Source organism: Phacochoerus africanus, chromosome 16 (genome assembly GCF_016906955.1).
Source record: "Phacochoerus africanus isolate WHEZ1 chromosome 16, ROS_Pafr_v1, whole genome shotgun sequence".
NCBI classification, from domain to species: Eukaryota; Metazoa; Chordata; class Mammalia; order Artiodactyla; family Suidae; genus Phacochoerus; species Phacochoerus africanus.
Genome location: NC_062559.1, coordinates 29,035,742 through 29,053,516, shown reverse-complemented (window position 1 = coordinate 29,053,516; position 17,775 = coordinate 29,035,742). Strand labels below are relative to the sequence as shown.

The window sequence follows — 17,775 nt, the reverse complement described above, 5'->3', positions numbered from 1 at the left end:
TCTCCTTTTTTTTCCCTCTTCGAGCTCATAAATGTTAACCTCAGAAGTGCCTCAAATTCTTCCATTGAAATAAACTTGAACTGACAATAGCCAGATGATGTAAAATTGAAACTGAAATTCTATCCTTGGCCCATCCCATGTTCTTCCCCCTAGGTATTAGAGAAATCATAGGAGAGCTAGTGTTTTCATTGTATGTGGACTGTAATATTTGGGCAAAACAGGGCATATACATTTCTTACTGCCAGGAGAAAGCAATTACCAGCACATAGAAGATAGCTGGCAATAAATAAACAGAACTGTGTTAGATAGTTGAGTTTAAAGATTTATTTCGAATGACTGAGCTTATAGAAAACAGGCCTTTATATTTATCATATGCCTTCAGTCAACTTTCTTAGTATAAAGTCTAATTATATCACCAAGCTATTTTTTGTACACTATTTTAACATAAATAATAAATTAGAATGTTATATTAGGTAGTTAAACCCAGAACCCCAAAAGGAAACATAGTCACACACAGAAAAACAAATGGCACTTTGAAAATGCAATATACCTGGTGTTGACATTATGCAAGGGCAATAGTTGTCATTTATCACATCCTGCATTCTCTCTAAGTGAGCTATGTATTGTCCTATCTTGCAGATGAGAAAACCCAGCTTACCTAGTGCTAAGAAAGGCCAGTTTTCCTGATGGGAACCCAAATTTGATTCCAAAGGCAGTGGTGGAGTTCCCGTCATGGCACAGCGGAAAAGAATCCGACTAGGAGCCATAAGGTTGTGGGTTCGATCCCTGGCCTTGCTCAGTGGGTTAAGGATTCAGCATTTCCATGACCTGTGGTGTAGGTCACAGACGTGGCTCGGATCTGGTGTTGCTGTCGCTCTGGCGTAGGCTGGCGTCAGCAGCTCCAATTAGACCCCTAGCCTGGGAACCTCCATATGCTGCAGGTGCAGCCCTAGAAAGACAAAAGACAAAAAACCAACCAACCAAACAAACAAACAAAAAGGCAGTGGTGCTCTTGACTTTTGTGATGCACCACTTCTCCCATGTTGGACCCTTTCCAGTAGCCCCACTGCCATGTTCTTTATCTTGTAACCAGTATGTCATGGGAATCTTTGTGCTTCTAGAGAGGAAATTGGAAAGAATTTTATGAGAGAAGAGTTTTCTTGTTAGGTAGTCTCATCAGAGCCTAATCCTATATCCAACCCCAACCCCAATCCCAACCCTGAGGGTTAGAGCGGGAAGGAATTTATAGTTGATATAACTTTGAAGCACTGTTCAAGATAAAATAAAAATTCTTATAGTTCCTCATGCCGTATCTGTCAGTGGCCTTACTCTCTGGAATTCAGGTGGAGGAGAATTAAGAAGTGGGACTCTAAGGTATGGTTCATCTGAGATTAGCAATTATTATTTTGTCATCGTTATCACATTCAAGTGCAGTATATTAAAATCTATTAGATCATATTGCTTTTTGAGGAAATTTTCTAAATGTTGTTTAATCAGACATTGGCCTTTTTTAAAATGCTAGCAATACTTTAATACTTTAAGGAGCTATCAAGTCAAATCCCCAAAAGGAAGAAATAATTTTGCTTCAAAGGGCAATTAGAAAATAAGAAAACAAGTTAAAGTCTAAATGATGAAAACTGAACTGTTCATGACTTGAGGAATTACAAATGAAAAGTACATCTAATGAGCTTTCTGTGTTTGAGGAAGCAACTTTAAAAATATATTGAAAAATTAATAGTATATTAAAAACAACCTTACTACCAGAATTAATTATAAATAATAAATAGTAGTAAGTTAATAATTAAACATTTTTATCATAAAACAATCTAAAGCTGTATAAAGCCTCCTATGTACCTCCCCAGAGGCACCAGCAACTTCATTTTTTTGGTTTGCTTTCATACATTTCCGTAATACATAGCTGTAAACAATATGTAGAATTGTTTTGTGTACATACTTTTTTTTTTGGTCTTTTTGTCTTTTCTAGGGTCACACCTGCAGCATATAGAGGTTCTCAGGCTAGGGGTCAAATCGGAGCTGTAGCTGCTGGCCTACACCAGAGCCTCAGCAATGCGGGATCCAAGCCACGTCTGCAACCTACACCACAGCTCACGGCAATGCCGGATCCTTAAGCCATTGAGTGAGGCTAGGGATCGAACCCATAACCTCATGGTTCCTAGTCGGATTCTTTAACCACTGAGCCATGTGAGCATAAATATTTAACTAAATGATATGTTCTATAGGCTGTTTCTTTGAAATATTTCTAGGAACCTCAAAACACCTTGATGTTTGTCTACATTAAGATATAATAAGGTAGGAGTTCCCTGGTGGCTCAGTGGGTTAAGAATCCAGTGTTGTCACTGTAATGCACTGCTATGGCACAGGTTCAATTCCTGACCTGGGAATCTCCACATGTCCAAGAGCACCCCCCCCCCGAAAAAGGTATATTAAGTTTAACTCATTCCTTTTGCCTACTGACTAGCAGTTTGTCATGAGTATACCTATTTGATCTATCCATTCTACTGTTTATGACAGTGCTCCTCATTCTATGTGAATAACTCAGTATGTGACTCCTCAGAAACATGTATGAAAGGCCTCCAAGAAACAGAGCTGTAAGAAGTGTCGGGCTGTAGAGTAGGCCTTTTTCCATTTTACAGTGGTCTGCCAAGCCAGCTGTGCGTAAGAGATGCTATGTTTTTCAAATGTTATATCACTATGAAACTTATTTTATGAAGACCTTTTGTTTTTTGAAACTTATTCCTGTTAACTAGGGGTTGGCAATTTAAGGCCTGTGGGTCGACTCTGGTCTTCTGCCTGTTTTCGAAAGTTAAGTTTTATTGAAGCCTATCCTCACTCATTCATTTATATACTGTCCATGGCTGCTTTCATCCTGTAATGTCAGAGGTGAGTAGTCACAACAGAGACCATATGGCTTACAAAGCCTAAAGTAGTTACTCTCTGATTTTTTTCTTCCTTTTTTTTGGGGGGGAGGGGGTGCTGTACCCATGGCATATGGAGGTTCCCAGGCTAGGGGTCAAATCGGAGCTATAGCCGCTGGCCTACACCACAGCCATAGCAGCGTGGGATCTGAGCCTTATCTGTGACCTACTCCACAGCTCATGGCAATGCCAGATCCTTAACCCACTGAGCGAGGCCAGGAATCGATCCTGCATCCTCGTGGGTACTAGGCAGATTCACTTCCACTGAGCCATGACAGGAAATCCCTGCTCTCTGGACCTTTACAGAAAAAAAAATTGCTGACCTCTGAAATTATGGTATTGTCACTATATCTACTCTTTTGCTTTTAAATTAGCTAATATTCAGCTACATAAATAAATAAATGATTTCAGAGTGTGATAGAAGCAATGGAGAATGGTGACGTGAGTGAGGTGATGACTACTAGGTGGCAGAGAGAGTCTGGGAAGATTCCCTATGGGCTAAGACCCAGGAGATAAGAAAACCAAGGCTCAGAGAGGTTATGTAATTTGTATAAAGTCAAACAGGTAGTAAGGGTAGAAGTGATATTTAAACCCAGAAATAACTCCAAACATAGAGGGCCCTTTCCTCTGTAATACAGCTGTCTTCATATATTTGTGCTAACACAATACCAGGCGGCTAGGTAAAGTGTTGTAGCAGAGAAGCATGAGCAAAAAGTTTAGTTTGCCTGGACTTGGCAGGCCGGAGGCAGGGATCTGATGTGTTGAAATTTGGAATTGATACTGATGACTGGGTTTGAATCATAGTCCCAGCACTAACTTGGCTGAATCACTTACATTTGCAGCCTTCATTGTTTTCTGGTGGGGCGGGGGTGGGAAGGGAGCTGTCTGTAAACCGAGGAGGGTGTTTGGATGATCTCCGCGGGCTCTTCTGGCTCTCACTTTCTATGATGCTGCGACTTTAGGAGGTGGCATTTGATCTGGGCCTTGGAGGGTGGGGTGATTTTGACAGGCTGCCTTGTAAATGAAGGGAAAAGGTATTCCAGGTGGTGAGAACAGTTTGAGTGAAAACACAGTGGCTAGTAACCATAGAAAGAATTCTGTGGATGGTGTATAATGGTCTGGTCTGAGAAGCCTAGAATTTAGTCCTGTAGAAGATGGCAGAGGCAGGGGACATCTGGCACTGAGCTGAGGGAGGGCCTGAAATCATGCTCAGGAGTTGGGATGTTTTTCCTTGGAATTAGAAGATTTAAAATGTCCTCCATCTTTTCTTGAGCATCCCTGTCCAGTGACTGGCCCCTCTCTCTATGAACAGTTCCAGTGACAAGATGTCTATAAATGATCAATTTTATTTTGAGACAGCTCTAAATGTAAGAAAATTCTTCTTTACATTGAGTCAAAGCTTATGGGATCTAGTTATACCTTTTCCAAGATGCAGTTAATGGAAAGTTATTGGGAGATTTTTAAATAGAGGAACATGTTCAGGGATATGTGACCCAAGGGCTTGAAGTAAGCCTGAAGCAGCACACATATGATATGTACCCCAAAGGAAGAGTACTTTTAAAGCCTCTAAAAAGCATCCTGTTCATCAAATATGTATGTATTGAGCAGCTATCATAGTCAGTCAGTGACCAAAAACAGTGATAACCAGAGTTTCTGCTCTCACACTCTTCCCAGGCTCATGGGGAAGATGGAATAGTAGACCACTGTGACAAGGACCCTGGGAATTTGAGGCAGGAATACTTAATCTAGAAGATGGAGGATAAGAGGTCAGGAATCAGGGGGAAGTCAGGTAAGGATTCCTGGAAGTTGAGAACCTGGCCAGATTGACCCAAGAAGCCAAAGGGAGAGCACTGAGGAAGAGGGGGTGCAGAGGTAGAAACATGAGTGGATGCGGCCTGTGTAAAGAACTGAAAGCCATTCTATGGTGAGATATGGAGTGTGTGTGTGTATGTGTGTGTGTGCGTGTGCGTGCAGTGAATGGCTAGAAGTGAGGCTGGCCCAGTAGGCAGGGACTGGCCATGAGAGGCTGTGTTTGCCATGGTAAGGAATTTATATTCTGAATTTGATGAGAAGTCAGTATTCTTTTTTCTTTTTGTTATAGTTAATTTACAATGTTGTGTTAATTTCTGGTATATAGCATAGTGATTCAGTTACGTATTTTATATATATTTGTTTTCATATTCTTTTCTGTTGTAGGTTATTTCAAGATATTGAGTATAGTTACTTGTGCTATACAGTAGGTCCTTTTTGTTTATTTTATATATAGTAGTGTGTATATATGTTAATTCCATCCCTCCTCCTCCTAGTCCCCTTTGGTAACCATAAGTTGGTTTTCTATGTCTGTGAGTCTGTTTCATAAGTTTATATCATTTTTTATATCATTTTTATATCATTTTTTTTAGATTCCACATAAGAGTGGTAATGATATTTCTCTTTCTCTGTCTGGCTTACTTCACTTGATATGATAATCTTTAGGTCTGTCCATGTTGCTGCAAATGGCATTATTTCATTTTTTTATGGTTGAGTAATAGTCCGCTGTATATATACTACATCTTTTTTATCCGTTCATCTGTCAGTGGACATTTAGGTTGCTTTCATGTCATGGCTCTTGTAAATAGTGCTGTTATGAACATTGGGGTGCATGTATCTTTTCATCTTTTCTGGATATATGCCCAAGAGTGACATTGCTAATCATATGGTAACCTATTTTTAGTTTTTTAAGGCACTTCGTTACATCTCTCCATAATTGCTGCACCAATTTACATTTCCACCAACAGTATAGGAGGGTTCCCCTTTCTCCACACCCTCTCCAGGATTTATGATTTATAGACTTTTTGATGATGTTCATTCTGAGCTGTATGAGGTTATACCTCATTGTAGTTTTGATTTGCATTTCTCTAATAATTAGCGATGTTGAGCATGTTTTCCTGTGCCTGTTTGCCATCTGTATGTTTTCTTTGGAGAAATGTTTATTTAGGTCTTTGCCCACTTTTCGATTGAGTTGTTTGCTTTTTTGATATAGAGCTGTAAGAAATGTTTGTATATTTTGAATATTAACCCCTTGTTGGTCACACGATTTGCAAATATTTTCTCCCATTCCATAGGTTGTCTTTTCATTTTGTGGATGGTTTCCTTTGCTGTGCCAAAGCTTATAAGTTTGACTAGGCCCCATTTGTTTATTTTTGCTTTTATTTCTTTTGCCTTGAGAGATCGACCTAAGAAAACATAACAGAAAATTTTGTGTTCTCTTCTAGGAGTTTTATGGTGACATACCTTATGTCTAAGTCTCCAAGCCATTTTGAATTTATTTTTGTATGTAGTGTAAGGGAGTGTTCTAACTTCATTAATTTACATGCAGCTGTCCAGCTTTCCCAACACCATTTGCTGAAGAGACTGTCTTTTCCTCATTGTACATTCTTGCCTCTTTTGTTGAAGATTAATTGGCCATAATTGTATGGGTTTACTTCTGGGCTGTCTGTTCTGTTCCAATGATCTGTCTGTTTCTGTGCCAGAACCACACTTTTTGATTACTATAGTGTTGTAGTATTGTCTGAAGTCTGGGAAGGTTATATCTCCAGGTTTGTTTTTTTCCTCAGGATTGCTTTGGCAATTCTGGGTCTTTTGTGGTTCCATATAAATTTTAGGATTCTTTCTTTCTTTTTTTTTTTTCTTTTGTCTTTTTAGGGCTGCACCCATGGCACATGGAGGTTTCCAGGCTAGGGGTCGAATTGGAGCTGTAGCTGCTGGCCTACACCACAGCCACAGCAATGCTGGATCCAAGCCATGTCTATGACCTACACCACAGCTCACAGCAATGCCAGATCCTTAACCCCTGAGCAAGGCCAGGGATGGGACCCACATCCTCATAGATACTAGTCGGGTTCGTTAATCACTGAACCACGATGAGAACTCCTAGGATTCTTTCTTGTTCTGTGAAAATGGCATGCTGTAATTTGATGAGATAGCATTAAATAGGTAGATTGCTTTGAGTAGTATGGCTATTTTAACAATATTAATTCTTTCAGTCTAAGAGCATGGGATATCTTTCCATTTCTTTGAATTGCCTTCAGTTTCCTTTATCAATGTTTCGTAGTTCTCAGAGAAGTCTATATTCTTAAAAAGTTTTTCTTCCCCCATTTATAGAATGTACATATACTCCTTTAAAAATTTAGCACTTATGGCAAAAATGAAGGAAGAAATAAAAATCATCTTTAATCTCACTAACCAGAAGCAACCACTATTTAAAACATTTTGGTGTATTTCTAACCAAGTATGTTACTGTGCATATATATGGAAGAAAAGCTTGGTCTTATTATAAAATATTGTTTCTATCTTGCTTTTTCTGATGTAATGTTATATGCCAGCATTTCCCAGGCCATGCCATTAATAATTATTTGAGAATTTAACTACTAATAACTAATACTATGATAACTATGTATCATAGCCCAAAAGATGACTATATCTTATTAGACTTAATTGCCTTCTAGGGGGTTAAATTTTAAGTTGCTTGCATTTTTCACTGTTATAAATAATGTTGTGAAAAACAGCCTTGTTTGTAAATTTATGTTCATATCTATCTATTTCTTTGGGATGGGTCCAGCAATGTCTGAGGTTGCCTTTTAAGTAGGGTTGCAGTGAACTCAAGTGTGTTTTTTTAAAAGCTGTTATGATGGCAGTGTGAAGAGTAGATTAGAAAAAGGTGATCCAGGAGCAAGCAGAGCAATTTAGGCCAAATATGAGGGCATAAACTAAATTATTGGCAAGAAGATCAGAGAAAAGAGGAAATGGTAATGATTCTTAAGGTGTTTGCTTGTTTTATGTTTGTTTGCATGACAGGTTTATTCAAACTTGATAAACGCTACCAGCATTTTTTACATATTAATTCACGGGTTTAGGGACCTGTAAGGTGTCTATAGTGGGTAGGTAGGGTGAAGTGGTTAGCAGGGCTTAATGGTTCCCTTTTCTGAGATAGGAAAATACCAAGGGGGAAGAACATGTTTGAAGGGTTAGCTTGAGGAGGAGGAATTTATGAGCCCAGTATTAGGGAATGGGGTGAAACTGTCAGGGAGATAGTTTATAAACTGATGTAGTGGCTTAGGAGAGAGGTCATAGCAGTGTGTGAGGATGTGGGAGCCATCCCCACAAAGATGGTGGTATCGAGACCCAGGACACAAAGCAGTCCTAGAAATCAGGGTGTTTGTGCGAAGAGTACTTGGGACATAACCAGGGAGACTACTTAGTTCTAAGTAGCAGACAAAGGGGAAACTAGAGAAGGAGCTAGGAGATAAATATGAAAAAAACCAGAAGAGAACGGTATTGGGAAGCCAAGAGAGACAAGAGTTTCAAGGAAAAAGTCATCAAACTGTCAAATGTTGCAGAAGTCAAGCAAGAAAAGGACTGGATGGCATCCACAGAAGCAATTTAAGTCACCTGAAAGTGTGGGATGAGCAGATTCAGAGGAATTGTAAGGCTGGAAGCCAGGTTGTAGCTTGCGGTGCAGAGTACAGGGAGCTGAGGGAGTAGAGTGTTCATGGCTTTTTTTCTAGGGAGCTTGTTGTGAGGGGCTGGAGAGAGCCAGGTAATAGCTGGAGGGAGATGGGGCAGTGGAAGGTTCATTTTTTCTTCTTGTTTGTATTAAAGAAACAAAGCTAGATTTCCAAATTGTCTTATGACTTCAGTTACCGCTCCAGCATTTGCTGTTTGCCATCTTTAAAATCCTTTTATTTGTGATTATTTTTTGGACATGGTCTACTTCGTCCAAGCTTCCAGTGAAAGCACTGCTGCCCAGACTCTTAGCATCTTACTTCAAGTTCTGTTTAAAGAAGCTGAGACCTCCATGTTTGCTCATAGTCTCATTGGATTTTAATCAGATTCCCCTCTCAGTTTTTAAGTTCAGCATGTTGATATTTGGAATTGCTGGGCTTTTTTTTTTAATTACAGAATATGACTTGTGTCCTTGAAGTTTGACCTTTACCTGAAAAATTGGTCAAAGATGGTACATGTTTAAATGCTGCAGTTTAGAGAATGTCTTTATTGTGTTGCCAAATGCTGAATGACAGAGAGATTTAATTCCAACGAGCTCTAATTAGACAGAGAAAAAAAAATTGAAAAGTGATGTCGACCAGAATCAAAATGAACCAGAACACGAAATACTTTTATTGGTTACAGAACATCAACGGTGTGTGATAAGGTCTTATTCACTTCCTTCTCTAGCAATGAAAATACTATGGGCTGTCTCTAGGGGGTTCAGACAAGCTTATTGAGCACATAATCATTTTGATAGGTGTTATTTGTTGGGAATATGATGCTTTGGAGCTGCATACAATTATTTATTTTTAGAGATATGCTAAATAATTATTGGCGTTAAAAAATGAAACAGTATGGCAAAGGTTTCTAACTTGGAAGAAATTGGAAAGTACCCACTGGTTTCTTGCTTAACAGTAAATTAGCCTATTTTTGAGCACTCAGCCCAATTGCTTTAAAGATGTTGATGTCAAAAAAAACAGGTATCATTTTTCTAAAGGTCATCGTGTTATAATAGAAAACAGTTATCCATTTCGGAGATTAAATAGAGGACATAAACATATACGTCCATACATATATCACGTATATATATAAATACGTGTGGGTATATGTGTGTGATTTTGCTTTAGAGAGAACCTAATTATCTTCTTCTTAAGATGAGATTTACCTTTCTCAAAGATATTTTATTCTGAAATTCTTGGTCATTTCTTCTTTCTCTTTGCTTTCCAGTGAAATTCAATATTATATCTTTTAACTCCCTTTGGACCTCTCTTCCTACCCACGCTGTCTAGAACCTTGAGGCCATTCCTTTAATCATTCTTTGACCATTCTAGACAGCTCTCTTCCTCCTTAAGTTTTCATTAAATCAAATTCAGTCTTCCCAGACTCAGCCTCATCATTTAACGTCTTTGCCACTGTACCTGGGCTGCTGAGCACTGTTAGCTGAAGCTTGACAACCATACCAATTTTAGCCTCTTCAAGTTCATGGTCTCCACTCTATTAGGCCCCTAGATGGCCTCTGCAGCCCTTGATTGTTCTGCACTTTCATCCCTGTCTTCCTACTTCCTCCCTGCCACCTGTTCCCTAGGTCTCAGAAAATAATCTTGACTCTGTTTTATTCAGATTGCCACGGAGGAATTACTGAACTTCCTCTTCTCTTACTACCATTCTCTGTCACTACCTACAAATCTTCTCAACCTATGTCACCAGCTGGTGATTTTCCTACTTTTTCTCCTAAACCTGGTCACCAGGCTGCTCAAAAGAATGGTGTCTTTTGCTTTCCCTTCTATTCTCTGGCTTCTACCCAAACTGCTAACACCTATGAAATAGTTTTCAACTTTCACCTTATTTGGCCTTTCAGGCATCTAAACATTATTCATTGCTACCTCTAAGCATCTTCCTCAGTGTTCATGAAAACTCCTCACTTTTAGATTTTCTCCCTCTTTAGGTTCTCACAAATTCAAAGTTGCCATTTTTCCAAAATAGCAGGAAAAAATTTAAGCATTTAATGTTTTACAACATATGATTGATATGAATGCTTATAAATCAGTATTAATTATACTTCTAAAATTATTATACTTTTATAATATATGAGTATAATTCAGAATTATACTAAAAAGTAAGAAACATATTAATTATTCCTTGTTTTCGTCTTTCCTAGTTAATGAAGGAGTTCCCCCTCCTGAGCATGTTCAACATCCATGAAAACCTTTTAGAAGCCCTCCTGGAACTACAAGCATATGCTGATGTTCAGGCAGTCTTAGCAAAGTATGACGGTAAGTCCTTGGGTATTTTTTATCTACTTGAGTATTCCTCTCCTGATGTATTTCAATGATTCGGTCAGAAGGATCATTTCAGATAGCATGACACTGTGATAACTATTCTTTTATGGAATTTCCTGCTCATTTCTATGGTGAGGAGTCACTCAGAACCTCTGCAGGCAGCACATACCCTCTTGGAACCGCATGGCTGTTCAAGCTCTGGCTGTGACCCCACATTGGTTGACTGTGGCCACTACCTATTGGTCATGTTGATCTTTTGAAACAATATAGAACAATTGGTAGCTCTTGCTACCAACCTTACGACAGTTCAGTAAATATTTGAAGATTAAATCATGTTCCCTTAATCCTAGGTGTTCTTATTAGCAGAATAACCCCCATTTCTTCACATGAAAGGCTTTGCAGTGCCTTTGCCATTTTGGTTACTCACAAGCTTGTTCTAATTTTCCTATTCTTAATACACCAGAAAAATAAGCTGACACCTCCTAGATATTTGAAAACTCTTCTGTTTATATTGCCATTGTCTGTGAATTTTCTATTTGATTAATTGTACAAAAATTAATACAACCTTGCTATTGGAATCTCTACAGAACTTCATGCTATTCTGCCATATTTCATTAACTTTCTCCTTAAAATAAATATTTTACTTATTAAATGGATCTTAGCGAGTGAGTACTTATATTCCACTATCATTTTTTACTTTATAAAATATTCTTTCTTAGGTAAATGTCTTTAGTGTGTTTAAAGAATTGTTCAGGTAAAAATTGCCAGGAATTCATCAAACATATAGAGCAAACTATACTATTTGAGTCCTATTTTTGACATACCATTCTTCATAAGACATCTCTGAGACAGGTCAGAATTGTTACCCCTACATTGGGAGGAACTGAGGCATGATGAGACTGTTTTTGTTTTGTTTTGTTGTTAGTTATTGCTCACATTGATAGAAACTAAAAGCCCTCAGCCAGAGATGGCATCACTTGGCCTGCGTACACATGAGCACCCTGTGTAACAGGATATAGTCTACCTAGTATGGAAGTGATTTTAGACAGAGAGAAAGGCATTTGTGGTGCACTTTATAGTAAACAAAATGAAGACTCTTTGGCCTTCATGTCAGCTCACTTTTGTTCTCTGTTGATGTGCTGGAATCTCACTGTTGGGCTGACTCTGGGAGTCTAAACCAGGAGACTATCTTAGAGGCAAAATGCTCATACATTGAGGCCCTTTTAGTGCCAAAGGAAGCCAGCACATGGGTTCAAGTGGCCATGTACTTTTCCAGTTGTCATCTCTAGCCATGGTGGCATGTCACAGCAAGGTTCCAGTGTTCTCATCCCAAGTGTGACCTGCATTTGGCCTGATACATCAAGGCTTAAGAAAAGATTTAACCAACAGAGCCTTTGGGATTTTAAATCTCCTAAGTCTCCTTTCATGAAGATCTCAGTTCATTACAGAAATCATCAGCTTTGTGTTACGAGACTGTAAAATAAAGAAATGAACTCATTTGGAGCTTTCTGTGGTCTCTTTCTATCCCATTGCATAGCCTCAGTTCCACAACAACCAAGAGCTGATTTATTAGATTCTGATAACATATGTTCACATTATTTGTTACAACAGCCTGTCCCACCCTCTGCTGAAACTTGGCTCTCACTTTGCAAAATTCCTTTGTTGCAAATAGACAAACTCACCATACCAAGGCCCTTGTGTTGAGCTTTGTTTATGTTTGTACCTGGCAACAGAGATGATGTCCTTATTCATTATTCATGGAAAAAGAGGCTCATTAGTGGCAGGACACATACTGTTGCTGAGATGCCTCGTTAGGGGTTTTGAGTTCAGCAGTTGTCAATAGACTGCAGATGACCTAACCCCAGCTGAATTCTGGAGGGTGTTTTGGTGCAGACTTGGCTTAGGTCTGTGTCATTTACAGTAGAGATGTAATGAAGTGGCTGCTGAAGTTACTATTCTTGAGGAGTGAGCAGCAACCACACAAGACTATTAAAAACATGCTTCTTGTTCCTCACCCCATACCATAAAACAGCCTCTTGCAAGTTCATCCCTGCTGCTTTTCCCAGAGACTCAAAGGACCTCGACCCAGTTCTTGCCCCATTTTCTGGCCCTGTGCAAGGAAATAGGTGCTTCAGAGGGCCTGGAGTTCAGACAGCAGTTGGGGCGCCCTGTTCTTCACCCTGGTTCAGATGTCATCATTCTAATCCATGAGATGCTTGGAGACAGGACTTTGAATCTCAGCCTCTCCATCCCTCCGCTGTGGAGCCACACCCAGAGCAGCAGGATTATATGTTATCTTTGCAAATTGGAATGCTCTCGTTGGGTAGCTCTTTCTTGGATGGTTTATGGGTACAGCAATCCTTCTTTATTACACTTGCTAGGTGGCTGAATTTTTTTAAGTAGTATGTTGGAAAGTGACACAATAGGATTAGGGCTGCTTTTCTGACCTTTGCAAAGAGGATTTAGAAATATGGCAAAACACGGAGGGAAAAAACACAACATGTTCTGAGGAAAGGAGGAAGGCAACATGTATTCCCTTTGCCTCATTCTTACTCTTCTTCGCTTTTTATTTTTGCTTTGACTTTCTAAAAGCAACGTTCACCAAGTTCTTTTACAGTGAAGCCCTTCGAAAACCCTGTATTCTTAGTAAGATTGCGAGTTATTTGGTCACACCTTCTTATAAGCTGCAGTCTGATTTTGATTTTTCCCTTGAGATAACTTCTGATTTCGGATTATTCCAGCTGTTAGTCTGAAATGCTGTCTTGCCATCCTCAGGAATTTTCATGCTCTTCTGTTTTCAGTTCGTTAACCAGCCTTGTGGGTGGGTGATTTTTATCTGGGTGTTTGGGCCTAGTTTTGGAATGTCCTTCACACAATAACCAAAAAACAGCAGCAACTCTTAGAATTGAGTTTTTGTAATGTGTCAGGGTCAGACATGATTCTAAGCTCTACAAGGATGAACTCATTTATTCTCACCACAAGCATGTGAGGTATACACTCTAATTGGCCCCATTTTATAGTTATGGTAACGTCTATAGAGAGAAGTTACGTACCTTGCTCAAATGAAGAGACTAAGATGTCAAAGTAAAGCTATGTTGATGCTGCATGGTGAGAGAAAAGAGATAATCTGAGAACAGTTTTTGTTCAATAGGATATAAATTCTACAAGAAATGGAAAGCCAAGATAAAACCAGAGGTAGTCTGATTCCAGGCCCATGCTCTTAACCATCACACTTCCACTGTCTCTGCTGTTGGCAGGGGTTTTTTCTTTTCTTTTCTTTTTTTAGTTGTTTTTATTAACACTATTGGTGGTGTTATCATTAGCTACAATTTGTTGAGAACCTAACCATGTGCCAAGCACATTATACACATTACCTATAACCATTACAATGTCCTTGCAAGGAGGTAGTTATTTCCTTTTTAGCAGATATGGAAACTGAGGCATGTAAATTTAAGTAACTTTCAAGATCACATTCCTTGAAAACTGCAGAACTAAGATGCAGATTCTGGTCTAGCTAGCTCTAAAAGCCCATGTGTTTTTCATAAATGTAAGCCTTGCTCAAGGGACTTTCTCTCCCTCTCTCACTCCTCTTACAAAGGCATGAATTAGGCAGACTGGAGTCATGGTGCAGAATTCAGTGATGCCAAGTTGTCTTTTAGATTCTTTTTAAATCATTCTTTAAGAATTGGGTGTATCTATATTTGCTTATCTTTCTTAAACTACGGCTTTCCATCTTCAATCAACTGTACCTGATTTCCCTAGTCACATAGGAGATTTGATGTATGCTCTTCATTTAATTTTGAATTTATCTTTTTTTTTTCAGTCATTCATTAGCTATAAAGACAAATGTTTTTAAGATCATTAAGTCATCAGAATCTTCTTTTAGAAGCCATTGAGAAAAGTTGCTGTAAGTCTTGGATTGCCTTTCAAAGAAGTTTATAGGCCACCTAAGTTGAAAGCTTAAATCTCAAAGATTAGGGTGGTAATGGGGAAAAGAATTCATGCATTTCTCATTTATTATCATTTTGTGGATTTTGATTTTAGAAGAATCTCATACAGCAAGTGAGCATGAATGTGGGTGCTACTTTTGTGAGAATCTTCTGGGAGTATCTAGTTCTGTCTGTAGTTAGTGACCCCTGGGGATACCAAAGGCAGTGCTGGTGGTAGCGAATAGGACCAGCCCTGGTGCCAGCCTGCTGAGGTCAAGCCCCAGCTCTGCCTTTCAGTGGCTGAGTGAACTTCAGCAAATCACTTAATCTTCTCAGCTTCCATTCCTTTGGAAAGAAATCGAGGCTTAGAAAGCCTAAGTAACGTGCCCAAGATCACACAGCTGGGAATTTGTTGTGATGATTAAAGCAGTTTATTCCACAGTAAGTGTTTAGGACAGTGTAGGGCACACAGTAAGAATCCAGTAACTGTTAACCATTATGGAGTCAAAATGACCACTCGAACTTCATCACTCTTCCCAATCCGTTTTGTTCAAATGGAAAAAAAACATATTTAAGGTCAGTTAAAATGAGCATAAGAGCCCAGTCTTGTGCCCCCCAAAAGTGTTGTGGACTGTTATTAAAATTAGTTATGGATCTAATAGGACATATGTATAGGTATTTGATAAAAATAGAAATGCTTAGTTTTATCTATCAACAATTCTTAAACATTTGGAAAACTGAAAAAAAAAAAAATACCAGAGATTTTTGCTCCAGATCAAAAGACAAATTGTTTCAGCCCTTGGGCAGTTTGCACCAATGGAAATATAAACCCAAGTTCTTTTGGATATTTACTCCATTAGATCATTTAATGGTTGTCCTAAATTTGGGGGTAGAAAGTTCTCTGTGAGGGACAGCTGGCCTTTTTTATAGTCACAAATGTTATATAAAATGTAATAATTATATCAAGACCATTTTTACTGGTGCCATCAAGCCTATCCTAAATTAGCATTATTATCTACCATCTGGTAGTGTACAGAGGGTATGCTTTCAAGAGCAGGACATGTTTGTAACATTGGAGGAAATACTTTCATCTCAGTAGATTGAAAACAGAAATTCTACAGAAAGCATGAGGGAATCACTCAATGTTGAGACTTCTCAGAGAATAAGCTTTCTGCTGACCATTGTTTTGCAGAGTCAGCATGTAGTTATAAGTAAAAATTTTGTACACTTTGTTCATTGCTCAAGGCCTTATAAATAGTACAAGTTTCTCAACTATTATCTCAGTTCCTCTGAAACATTTTCCTTTTCCGAAATGGTTACTGGATACCCTATCTTTTGGGTTAGGCTGTTTTCCATTTGTGTTTGTGGAATAGGCAAGAATAAGAGGGATTGGAGATGCCAGGAGGACCCGTGAATAAAATCTTTATTCAGGCTGTCAGCCTCAGCCCATCAGTGACAGACTTTCCAGACCTCCAAAATGATGCTTTTTAGTCAAGTGTATGTGTAGATATGATGCCATAGGCACAAGCAGCTTCTGAGACATATCCTCTGCAAAATTAGACTGCATTCAACAAAGAGGGTCTGAAGTGCTGTCAGCCTCTAGTGACAGACTCTGAGCCCAGTCCCGCTCCCTTTCCTGGCCTGGCTTTTGTGGAAAAGATCAAGGAAGAGGGTCCTTGTGTGAAAGATGGGCAAATGATCACACTGCTGCTTCCAAGGAAAAAAAAATCAGCAATACTGACACTCTGAGCTGTGTCTTCAGGCTGTTAAGCATGAGTCCCTGAGAAGTGGTGGCCCTGTATAGCTTTGCACTGGGTGCTCTGCTGACTTGGAAACCAAGCATCTGTCAAGAGGACTAGGCCTTTGAGGTTACAAAATGATTGGCTCTCATACTATACATGCAATGAGCAGGAATTCTGATAATAGATGTTATTTAGGTAAAGACTGTATGTGTGAAAAACTTCCACTGTCTCTGATGATAGAAGACAGTTTGTGATCTTACACCTACACCTGTAATCCACAGAGTTGGCATGTGAACAAAGCCTCTCAATTTATGTTGGCCTTAGTAATCCTTATTGCCCAGTTATCATATTTTACCAGGGTAACATCACTCCCTAGCTGTCCATCACTATCACATAAACTGCCTTGTTTGGCTCCAAGGCACCAGCCACAGAAGAGCCTCTGACCCAGACCCTCTGGGGTAACTCAGTCCAAAAATTGCAGGTAACATGCTCGTGTTTGGCTTTGTAGCATAAGAAAATTTTCTGCACGTAGTTGAATCCCTGTTACCTATGCCTACCCTTCTCCATACTCCAAATTACTGAAGTCATGTAGCATTTCCTCATTGAATCACTGACCTCCCAGGTGACACATCTTTTGGGTTTTAGTAAATCAGTTCTTTTCATTTCCTCAGTAAAATTTTCCCCTTTGGTTTAAAGGGGACCTTAGATTGGCTTTTTGAAGCTGAAACAAAAAGGCTTCACATTGTCTGGAACCAAAAATAAAAATATAAGGACAGAATTCTACATATCTGTTGTTTTGTTTGCATCATATCATGAGCAGGAGTAAACTGAAAAATTTTATGGAAGATAGTCACATGAAGGACAGCATCGCATAGTGGTACAGTAAAAAGATATCACAGCCCACACACAGGAAGGAGAAATGGACTGCATTTTCATTAGTTTGACAGATGCTCTCCAAAAGCATCTGTCAAGGCTATACAAACTTCAAGTATATCAATTTGTGATCTGACCAAGAAAAATGATGCTGATGCTTTGTGATCTTAAATGGTTGCAGAGAGTAACTAAGTTAATTTTTCAAGTTAATTCAGCAAGGACCTATCAAACCTTTATGTTGAAAATACTAACTTTTAGGTGCTTCCTGATTTGGAGTTGAATGTAATTGGTTCTTTGTCATCAAGAAGCTTACAGTCGAATAGGAAAAGGTGTTAAAAGCAAAAAACAACCCATGGTGAGTCGAGGCAGGATGAATCTGTGCTCAGTCCAGTTGGAGGAAACATGATGTGGGAAGTGCAGAGAAAGAAACTCTTTGAGGTGAGGCCTGTGTCCTCTTCTTCTTGGACACTTATGTACTGGGCTAGATGTT

At 39.1% G+C, this 17,775-nt stretch overlaps 1 protein-coding gene across 11 annotated transcripts in view; it reads left to right on the top strand.

The window, feature by feature from the left end:
• The window catches only part of ST7 (suppression of tumorigenicity 7), a 259,456-nt gene that overhangs the window by 192,583 nt on the left and 49,098 nt on the right, over positions 1 to 17,775 (top strand). For all 11 annotated transcript variants that reach the window (XM_047762920.1, XM_047762918.1, XM_047762925.1 and 8 more), the window contains one exon: positions 10,621 to 10,735. In XM_047762920.1, the coding sequence (XP_047618876.1) occupies positions 10,621 to 10,735 (115 nt within the window). The remainder of the gene's footprint in view (positions 1 to 10,620; positions 10,736 to 17,775) is intronic.